At 41.5% G+C, this 11,364-nt stretch overlaps 1 protein-coding gene across 1 annotated transcript in view; it reads right to left on the bottom strand.

Moving 5' to 3' along the window:
• The window catches only part of lmo4b (LIM domain only 4b), a gene marked incomplete in the record, with an annotated part of 9,958 nt that extends 7,602 nt beyond the window's left edge, over window positions 1-2,356 (bottom strand). Inside the window, 2 exon segments of the mRNA XM_035653919.1 lie at window positions 49-289; window positions 1,879-2,356. Of these exon segments, the coding sequence (XP_035509812.1) occupies window positions 49-284 (236 nt within the window).
• Window positions 2,357-11,364: the final 9,008 nt, after the last annotated feature.

Raw genomic sequence — 11,364 nt, 5'->3', positions numbered from 1 at the left:
ACGAGTGCTCGTCTAAAACGGGTGCATGCATTCCAGCCTTTTCCTCACCTGATATAGTCGTTTCTACAGAGGATCATGCCGCTTTTTGTGTAGCACGACGTGCCGATTTCGCCCAGCTGGGCCTGGCAGCAGGAGCACTTGAGGCATCGGCTGTGCCAGTAGCTGTCCATGGTGTAAAGGAGGAAGCGGTCTGCGATTTTGCCCCCGCAGCCTGCACACCGCTTCCAGGACAGAGAACCTGTGCCCACCGGTGGTGGCTGGCTGCTGCCTCCGGGATTCACCATTGTCCCTAAAACACACACACAGAAGAGATAATGTTACGATGTCACACCCAGAAGGCTGCTGTTCATACTTTACCCAGGCAAGTCTTGTTTTGTATACAACCAGGTCAGGACCTGGGAAGGGTCACAGGGCTATGTTGGATCCCTGTGCGACCGGGTAATAAGATCATGTATACCACGCGCTACATGTGAATTTATCAATTATCAAATGTAGAATTCCAGCCCTTTGAAGTTGCTTCAGCGTGGTCTTTGAACGGCTGCAGGCTGCAAATGGAGCCAAAGCACAATAGCTGATCTCATAAAGGGAACAGTTTGGAGTTTTGTTCAGCTACAAGAGAGCTACGAGTCATTTAGTGAACTAATCTGCCCTTGATCTCCGTCTCATCCCCATGCTGTTGCTTCATTGGACCTCTCATGATGAATGTCTGTTAACTGATAACACCGGGAGCCAAAGGGACAATTATGCAGCATGGGCTTTTGTTGAGCTGTCCTAAGAAATTCTAAATAGTGCAATACTTCACCACACAATTCCTCTCTCTACTGCAGTTTGAATAGCTGGAAGGTGGTGATTACTGCAAAACACAAAGGAATACTGTATGAAAAGGTTCAAACGGACATGTCAAACAGTTTGGCTTATTGGTTCTGTGTTCACCAACACTTGATGCTTGCTTGGCCTTTGACCTGAGCCACGAATATGATCTGTCTTGCAACTAAAAACCAATATTTAACAGGACACAGCCCTGATACACCACAGACCTGCCGTAACGATGCTAAGTGTTCTAATCTAATGCAATGCGGGCATTTGTTTCACCCGCAAAATTAATGTGGGTTCGTTCAAATGTAATCCTCTCCAATTTGGTCAGGCAGACTACATGGATAAAGCCAAATCTTTGTTGAAAGGCAGGTAGGCTAATTAGGGTTTGGGAGGGGAGGAGGAGGAGGGGGGGGGGCACACAGAAAAGCATTCAGTAAGCCCATTAGCGATGGCTCTTAGGGACAAACCACAGCGTACCTTAGTGCTGATTAAATCTAAAAGGAGATGAATCAAAAGGCCGACCTGAAAGTGACTCCCTGGATAAACAAGACGGACCATCGTCAAGTTTCATTCAGAGAGGAGTTTCTTTTTTTTTCCCCCGCTGAGGGACGGAGGGGACAGGAGGGGAAGGGGGGTGGCTTTTAACTTAAATGGGCTAACTCAAGTAATTACACGGGCAGGCAATTTGGGCGCAGAGACCAAGTCATGGAAATAGAAGAGAGAGAGAGGGAAAAAACATATCAGGCAGCCATGTGCTATAAAAGGTCCTGTCCGCTGGCTGCTGCTGCTGTTTGATGGAAAATGAAAGAAATGTAGCATCACATTGGTGTTATTGCGGAGTAAATGCGTAAATAGGCGATAAGGAGGAGGAGGAGCAGGGTAATGTCGCAAGAATAACACAGGCTATCAGGTATCACCGCTAGCATTCTTAAAAGAAAACACATACCAGAAAGACACAACGGGGTTAGTTTTCCAGTGTAAACTAGCCGCAATTAGAAAGAATAAAACAGACATTTTAACGAGTCGACATGCAACACAGCTGTAATATCAACCGACACCCACCTCGTTTGTCTCTTTTAAGTGTAATGGCTGTGAAGTTAATGGCTTGAAGCGGAGGAAGGTAAACAGGTTGGCTGCAACAGTCCCAAAAAGTACAGGTAGAACGCGGACACTATCGCGCGCGGTCGGCCTCCAGCTCCGCGCGACAGCGGACCTCAGCGAGGACTCGAGCTCGGATGGCAACAAGCGGAGTACCGAGCAAATGGAGTTAACAGATAGTATTTCCACTGGACGGTTCCCGTTTTACTGTTGCTGCTTTACTGCTCGTTTTTTCGCTGGAACAAAAGGAGTCCATTGCAAGACGTAATTACAGGTCTACGCATGCCGTAATTTCCTCAGAGCGAGAAGTGCTTGTTTGGGCAAAAAGAAAGGGGGAAGAAATAACGAGGCTGGCAGAGAGGCTATAATTGACTGTCCTCCCGTCTGCTCTCTGGGTCCCGTTAGCTGCTTGTTCTACATGTGTCGCTGACAGGAAGAAACCTCCAGTAAAAACCCCTTTTAGCCGCGTGACGAAGGTGCCGCCGCAGCCAATCGGCGCGCAGTCCATTTAGCAGGAATAACAAATGCAGCCAATCAGAGGTGAGGCGAGATTGACTTGGACACGCAGAGGAGGATGGAAACGGGAGGTGGACGGTAGAGATGGACCGGAGAGGTGCGAAGAGACGAGTGTCCAATGTACACTTAAAAACATTTAGAGGGACAGCCCGGGGAGGCTGCGAGACAACAAGAACAACCCTTGTAATAGTCCCATTCTTGGTGATTACACTGTTTAATTAGTCGCAATAATAAATAGTGTAATTTATTGTCTCATTTAATCGTCTAGAATACTCCTAAAGGGAGTGATTGGCTGTGATAACTGAATATCATCCTGATAAAACTGATGGATTTCCTTTTTGACTGGTTTCATAGAAGAGTAGGCTAAACATTTTTCTAAATTCTAGCTGCATGGCAACATCCAGTGAACTATATTCATCTCACGTCTGAGTTTAATTAGTTGACATTCAATAACTACTTAGTTTACCGAGGGTGACTCCAACCTCTGGGAAATATCAAGGCCTAATAGCTGCGTAGTGGCGCCATCGTCTGTCACTGGAAATAATCGCAGCAAGGTCTGCTGTCGTTTACAACCTCATTAAGCCTCAGGTCATTGGTTTCAACACCTATTAAGGCTAATCTGCAAGACCTGGATTTGGCTGAGATCCTTTAATTCATTCTGTCGTACAGTTTGGAGTTTTTCACCATCATGTGAGACTTCAAAGACAAGATATATTGGGAGCAATTGCAACACCTTTTAATAAAAGTAGTGTGGCGCTGGCACGTTTTCCAACATGATGTTGACAGAGGAGGGAATTCCTCCTCTTTTAGAGTCAGCAAAAGAAAAGCTGAAGCACTGCGGTGGAGCAGCCTGAAACTGTTCTGATCTTGAAAAACAAGTGACGTCTTCAGTTTGACTTGAAAGTGTTGCTATTGGAGAAAAGTTCCAAATAGAAAAGTTGTTTGAGATTCACCAGGCTGAGTGGTTTTACATGACAAAACAGCTTCATTATAAGATGCCCCTGGCTTCATTAGAAAGACATCAGATGTATAAAGATGATCTTTTTCTTGACTTTAATTGTTTAATTATTCGTGCAGCTCCAAAGAGATTGTGCTGCATCAAGCTGATTTCCCTTTGGCAAAGCCAATGCTACTCCACCTTGGTTTGAGCCACATTCTCTTGACACTCTCATCAAGCCTCTCACTCACTATGGAACAAAAAAACACAGAAGATGGCAAAGAATATCTTTTCCACCAAGGAATGATTAATTGATATAAATGATTAAAACAGTGGGAAATTATGAAATGAATTTGAAAAGGGGCCTCACAGGAAAAGCTTTGTTTGTTCCAGGCCTATTTTAATGAGCTTTTCATAACTGGGCAGGAGAAATTACTCTGCGTGTTCTTTTTCTGGAGCTCTTTTGCAAAATAATTATGGCTAGTTGAAGTGAGGAGGAGGAGGTGGAGGGGTCAGGGGGAGAGGGTTTTGAGATGAGGGTTGTGTGTGTGTGTGTGTGGGGGGGGGGGGTTCCCTCAGAAATTGATCATCTCCTTTCTCCGCTGAGATCTTTCAGTCCTGTGGCAGTTTCCAAGCAGCTGCATTATGAAGCAGACCAGATTAAAAAAAAAACAGCGGCACACAACAATATGGCCGAACACTATTTCAATGTTTAAACAGGGACAAGAGAGCGTCAGACAGTGTTGATACTCCCCACAGGGGTGATCTCACCGAGATGAAAAGGAGACCACGGTGCTTCGTAATGAAGCTGCTTGTCCTGTGGGAAAAAGCAAGAGAGCCACATTCAACATTGTGGTTAACTTCAGATTGGGATTCTCTCTCTGATATATTCTATTAGCATGACATTGAACCACAAAGAAGCCGGATTCAATCCACAAGTTTACACACTGCAGGCAATCCTCTAACTAAACAACAAGCAGGTCACCATAACTTTCTCTCACATTCATTTCATAAGAACACATTGGATTGTTTACCACAGCAAAGTGTGGCCTTGTCTTCTGTTTGTGATGTAGCATCACACTGGCTTCACTGCGTGTGTGCGTGCGTGTGTGTGCGTGTGTGTGTGTGTGTGCTGTCTTCTAGAGAGAATGATATTCAGTTAGCTGAGCCAACTGATGAGGGAAGATCAGAGTTCAGATTATCTACAGATAGAGACGGAGGATGGCAGACTCGGCAGAAAGATCTCCAAATGAAATCTTTTAAGTAACAGGCTACTTACCTAAAAACACATTAGGAATATTTCGACATTTCGGAAAATAGATTTATTTGCTTTCCGGCCTAAAGTTAGATGAGAAGATCGATACCACTCTTAAGCCTGTAGGCTAAATAAAAAAAACCAACCCAGTTAGTTAGCTAAGCTTAATTTAGCATAGAGAGTGGAAACAGAGACTGGACAAAGGGGGATACAAATTCAGTGTTATGACTCTGTGTTGAATAGAGAGCTGGAGGCAGGAAATAGTTAGCCTAGCTTAGCATTAGTACTCAAAACAGAGAGAAACAGCTTGCCAGGTCCTGCTCAAAGGTGAAACCACCATAAAAGCAAAAGGTTTTTTATTTTTACGCTTTGGTTTTTGTACAGATTAAACAAATAATATACAAGATGTTATTTAAAGAGCCATTTTATTTTAGAGAGGCTGATAGGCAGATTTTGTCAGGCTAACCGTTTCCTCCTGTGTCCAGCCTTAATGCTAAGCTAAGCTAGCCATCTGCTCGTGATAGCTTCGTGTTTATTGTCAGGAGAGAGGTATCGATCTTCTCATCTAATTCTGGGTATTTTGGAAAGAAAGCATATGAGCAACTTTCCAAAAATGTCAAACAATTTATTTTAAATCATTCTGCAATATTTGGACAAATAATTCAATTCCTAAAGTTTATGAACTGTGACATTTCGTATATGAAAGTCCGGTGGTAAGTTTGATAACAAATATAAAATAACATTTGGTGCATTTGTGGGACTCTATAAGACCACATTTAGTTCAGTACATATGGCAAATCAATACACTGCAGTTCATGGTTATGGGAGACTATAGTCGTGCCATGTGTTGTTGAAATGGCATGAAAATAAGCACATTCAGAATGACTAAATCAGTGTAATCAAACCCTTCAATTTGAGTTCATGGCTGTGCTACTTTGTCTTGTGGTATGTTTTCTGTAGTCCTTCAACTTTCCCATGTGGTTCCAGCTCAACTTGGGTAACGAAACAATGAAACAGCCTGAAGTGTTTTGCTCAATATTCCCCTCTCAAAATATGCTTCACTTCATTTATTTGGTGGTATTGATCTTGTTCATTTATTGTTTGTAATTAAACAGAGTGACACAAAGTGAGCTTAAGTAAATAGAAATCAACACCTCAATAAATACCCCCTGTATGGGTTTCTTTAGAGCCTGTGCTTGTGCTTCTTGATTTCATCAGCTCGGGGCATACACTGTGCAAATTAGCATTATTTCTTGGCCTTAAAGGGATTAAGCCTTATTTGCTTTCTTTTTGAGGGTGAGATGAGAAGGTTGATGTTAAGTTCATATCTGTGCATTAAATATTGAGCTGAAGGCAGAACATTTTTAGCCTAGCTTAGCATTATGACTGGGAACAGGGGGAAACATCTGGCACCCCTATGTCCAAAGTTCAAAAATACTCTCCATAACTGTCTCATTTACAAAGTGTCTCAGTTTTTACCTGCACTTAAATAGAAATGTAAAAAAGATATAAGATTTGGGATTCTAACATTACTTTACAAACAACAGATATAATAATTTGATATCTGTACAGGCATGATGGGACCACACCTGGCAAACTCACTGTGACAACAAAACTTCTGCTGTAATAAATATAATATATAAACGATGAACCCAGCAATAACTATTAGCTGACACTGAATTTCCCATCAGCTCTATGGAGCATTTTAGCATCTTTCAGCTCATTGTTTCGGTTTTAGGGCTGTTTTCTACCAAAAAAAACCCCTAAAACAAATCTCTGTTAAATCCACTGCACACCTGCATAACGTCAAACATCTGACAGACAAAGTTAGCAACTAGCAGGTGAACATAGTGGAGCATTTTGCACCTTAAGAGCCAGGCATTTCCTTCAGGAGTTGGTGGAAACTGAAATAAAGCTAAAGCCAGTGGATGAGTAAATAGGCAACGGCTTGCTAACACATTCTCAATCTCAACAGCTGGTTTCCGCTGCCAAAAAAATTTCTAGAAGTAGCCAAAAAAAAGTTAATGCAGGTTTTCAGCTTGCTGGATTTTCTGAGGAGTCCATTTGTGCAACAGGACAGAGCGGAAAGGCTTCACTCAAATAAAATCTGGGTCAAATAAAATAAAGGAAAAAAGTGTCCGATAGGCAGAGTCATAATTTACTCGACAAGACTGGTCATTCTAAACCTTACATGGTAATCATCAGAGCGGATCAGGATTGCTGTCTATATTTTCTTTTTCCATATTTCGTGGCATTTTTAGATGGTTTGTTACTTTCACAGTCTTACACTATATTTAAAAATGTGAATTTAATTCCACAAAGCTTTTCTCATTTGACACCATTCTAAACAAAATTTAAAGCACGTGTCTATACAGGATTTGGCCTTCAGAAGCAATCCTTTCCTGTAAAGCCCATCTAGTTTGTCATGACATTTTCTACTGGATTTTTTTTAGGTTTCCGATGGATCAGGGTGCACATTTTCAAACACACCAGAAGCCCTTGACAGTAATGAATGTGCACAAGAGAGCCAGAAAACATCTCAGCGATGGGTGGGGAAAAAAAGAGATTTGGAATGATGGAATTCAGAAACTAAATGACTGAGAAGCAAAAAACAGCCCTTCCTTTAAGTGCTTTAATCGTTGGATAATTGCTTCTACACACTATTTCAGACTCTCTGCATGCGCACACGTACAAACACAAACAGAACACCATGTGCTGCCTCTAACAACATTGCTTTAATGAAATGTCGTGAATCCTTAATGAGTCTCAATGTCTTGTGATAAATTTCATAATTATTCAACCCCACACAACTGGAGTGGGAAATTCATCAGTCAAAGCAAATTAGTTGGGATCCATTAGGGTTCAGTGTCTTGTAGGGACATTCACTTTATTAGCTCCTTACACCCATTGCCATAATTGGGAGCATATTTCATTTGGCTCTAACCCCACTTTACTGAATGACTGCTCTTTTCCTTTTTTATTTACAGCGACATCTTCTGTACTGCATACAGTCACTGCTATACAGCATGGGAGATGATGTTGTTCCTTTGTTTAAACCAGGCGGTTTATTTCAGAGAGGCATTGCTTTGCTTTCTCAGAATTTGCTCATTTTTCTTTCAGTGAGGCATTGTGCCAAATCTACCTGGTCCATCTTTTATTGATTCATCTAAAACTTCAAATGACAGAAGTGGTAAGAAGCAGTGATATCTGCTCCCTTTAATGTAGATTAAAACAAGCCAATAATGAAAGAGGGTTTTGTCTTTTTGCGTGGAGGCCATGGACTGAGCACGCAGCTCCTTGTTGATCAGTGGTACACGGCGGAGGGGATAATTTCTTTAGGATGACTGATGATGGCTTCCACTCACAGATGCCTCTCTTGTTTGTCTTGGGGCTGCCTCGGGGTTCGCCTTACCCTCGCTCCTCTCCCTCTTGCTCTGACAACCTGCAGACATCTCAGATGAGCGGCATTCTTCCCACAGAGACACCAAGTCTCAGATATGGAAGAATGAACAGGAAGGCCAGTCTGTTTAGTAACGAGGCCATGGGAAACTGATGGTGGAGAGTGGCACTCAATGGTGATTCAGGTGTTGGTTAAGATTAGGGCCCAAGAACAAAAAGCGAACTTGCATTAATTTGCAATAAATGGCTTCTGACTCTTCTGCATGCATGAGCATTTCAAAACATTTGTGAGCAATGAGATTATTAAAAATAACAGCATTGGTTGTTTGTTTAAATGCCTAAAAACAATCAAGGGCCTTTGTTCAAGGACCTTTTATATCTGTTTGAATTATGTTTGTGGTCTGTCGCGTTAAAGCACAGCAAAGCCTCGCTGGGTCAGTATGGACGGTTGAGTCAATAGGTAATAAGTAATTTCAATAAGTAGTTTTTCTGCCTAACAACCTAACAAACAATGCAAAGTTTTCACAGGTGTAATGTTTGAACCTAAAAGGTTTTTCATTTTCCTTGGTAAGCACTGAGCAGTTACCTGCAAGTTAACTAAATCTTAACTTTGGTCAGTTTAGTTAATGATTTATTTAATTTGGAGGATTTGTTGGTATTTGCGTGCTGGCACATTGGCAGTAGCTCAAATGCTGTTTGTTTGTCATGGCTGTATTTGTACCTGTTTGGTTGGAGTGCTGCAGCTGATGTTGGGTTTATGACACACCATCCTCCCAAAAATATGGTCTTATAGGCTGTCATGTGCAAGCAGCTTATTACGATCCATATTTATTTATTATTAGTTGTGTTCGCGTTTTTCACACATTTCATGGTCACCATAGTTTCTCCTACTCACTTGGAAGGGGAGGGTGAAACGATGGAGTTGTGATCTGCAACTACAACGCTAGATGCTACTAAATCCTCCACACTGGAGCTTTAAATACAATAGATCCACAAGTCTGAAGACTTATCAGTTGCTAAAACACTGCACGCCTATTTATCATGAGACAGGATTTTACAACTCCTAAAAGTTATTATTACAATCATCGCAACAAAAAGTAAAGTAGTTGCCATACTTTACATTTTGTTGCAATAATTGTACTTTTTTTTTTTTGCTTAGGCCACTGTCACCGCTGCTGCCTCAGTGGTCTCATTCAATGAATGAGGAGGCATATTTTCTTAACAAGGACTAACCACACAGGAGAATTGTGATAAAACTGTACTGATGAATGGCTAAACTCATACATTTTAATTAGTGTTTTTGCAAACCTAGTTATTGTGCCTTTGTGAAACAGTAGTGTTAGCAGGTCCAGGTCATTGTCATGTGGATATATTGTCCATTTTTTAAGTAAATGGATTGTAGGATGAGAGAATGCTCAAACTTGAAGGGCAAACTCCCTTTCATACTTAGTGTCAGTTGAAGCATATTCTGAGTTATCAGGGGACACTGAATTTTCCACAACAGCAGTAGGCCCTTCACTAAGGCCTTGCTGTAGTGTCTTAATCTCATTCTGCCCACATCATGGCCATGTTTGTCCAAAGAGCCTCCGCTGTGTAGCTGACCTGATTGGAAGGTAATAAAAATCTAAGTCGAACAAAGGAAAGAAATAAGCTACATTCAAGCACGCACACACACACGCACACACACACACACAGAAAATAGCACCCTTATCATCCCTGTTTCATTTAGAGTTGATTGCTGTCGGATTATAATGCAATCACCACGCTGTGTGAGCCGTAACTATGGGAACTGGTTTTAACTGTTTATCTTGCCAGAGATCTTAATTTAAGTTTGAACACTCTGGATCACTTAGATGTGAGAGACATGGGAAATTGACAAAAAGGGGACAACAAAGAGAAGGGAGGGAACGGGAGCTGTGGAAGAAAATGGAGAAACAGACACTTTCTTGTTCTTTCTGTTGTATTTTCATATGCAATTTAATTTGTCTTTCAGAGAGAAAATCAATTTATGATGACAATCCACAGGGCAGTAATGAAAGCAGCAGAGTTCCTTTGCCATGGGAAAGTTTCTGCTGGAGAATGCCACTAATCTTGGCAAAATGAATCATTCACACTTTATTTGGACATCTGTGTTAACCCCCTTCCCCCCACCTCTCTCCTCCTCCCGACTTTCATTCATTTGTGACAGTTTTATTACAAGTTGTGCAGGTGGCTGGAGGCTCAGGAGCCAAAAAGAATGCCGCATGGAGATGGTCCAAAATGTTGAGGAGTTGTTGAGTTTATAATGGTAATTCCTCCGCACACTATGGTTATCACTATACTTAGGACACTCTCAACTACCATACTATCAATACCTGAAAAGGCACACCGGACAAAACAAGTTTTTATGCTTCTGCAGCGTGCAGAGTCTACTCAAGGAAGAGGTTTGAATTTAAGGTGTGAACAAACCCAGATTAAGGGCTCTGAGGCTACGACTTTGTGTAAGCCTTAACTAACTCCATCGTAAAGACAGGAAATTGCACATGCTGCCACAGTTTCCATAGTGTAGTTGGGACTCAAAGCAAGCAACTTTATCAACTTTTTTGGCGTTCCAAGGATTTCTGCAAAACATCTACATGTGGCCCGTATTGTAAAATATGCTAGAAAAGTGCTTTTTTTCCCCACTTACTTTAAAGACTAACGTTCAAGACTTATGGTAGCCTACAGGTCTCGTTAACTTTTAATGTTAAAGCTGCACAGGTCAATATATCTTTAGTTATAAAGGATCAAAGTAAAAGGTGGGGCATTCTGGAGAAATCCCGTATCATGACAAATACCATGATAGAGTGTGAACAACAACACAGCAAGTAATGTCACTAATGTAAGTTGTGTTGTGGGTTTGCAAGATGCCGCTAAAGGACGAGATGGTTTCCCAGAGCCAGCACACCAGCTCCAGACAGGGATACTCATAACTCTGTTACTATAGCTAATATCACAACAGAAAGTAAGCTGAATGGCCATGTACTGGATTAGAATCGCATTACCTATAATTGCTTTCCCAATCTTTAATATGTGTAATATTAAAGTGCTCGCTGTTTCCCAATGCAGCTATGAATACCTCTGCTGGATAATACATATCTGCTCTGTAAACCACTGTTCTTGTGTTCTCCTTTGAGAAAATATCAAAAACCGAAAGGGACAAATTAATATTTTATACTTTTTGGTTTCATGATGGCGCCCTCTAGTTTTGCATTAATTAAACAGAAGTATGCGTCTATGTGGAATCAATACAGGAGCCAGTCAAATCTTGCATAAAGCAATAACATCAGTGTTCTATCACATAAGAATCAGAATCAGAATCAGA

This window comes from Morone saxatilis, unplaced genomic scaffold, assembly GCF_004916995.1.
Source record: "Morone saxatilis isolate NCDOM2014 unplaced genomic scaffold, NCSU_SB_2.0 Contig12, whole genome shotgun sequence".
Classification (NCBI taxonomy): domain Eukaryota; kingdom Metazoa; phylum Chordata; class Actinopteri; family Moronidae; genus Morone; species Morone saxatilis.
Note: the sequence above shows the minus strand (reverse complement) of the source record. Positions and strands in the feature narration are given on the sequence as shown.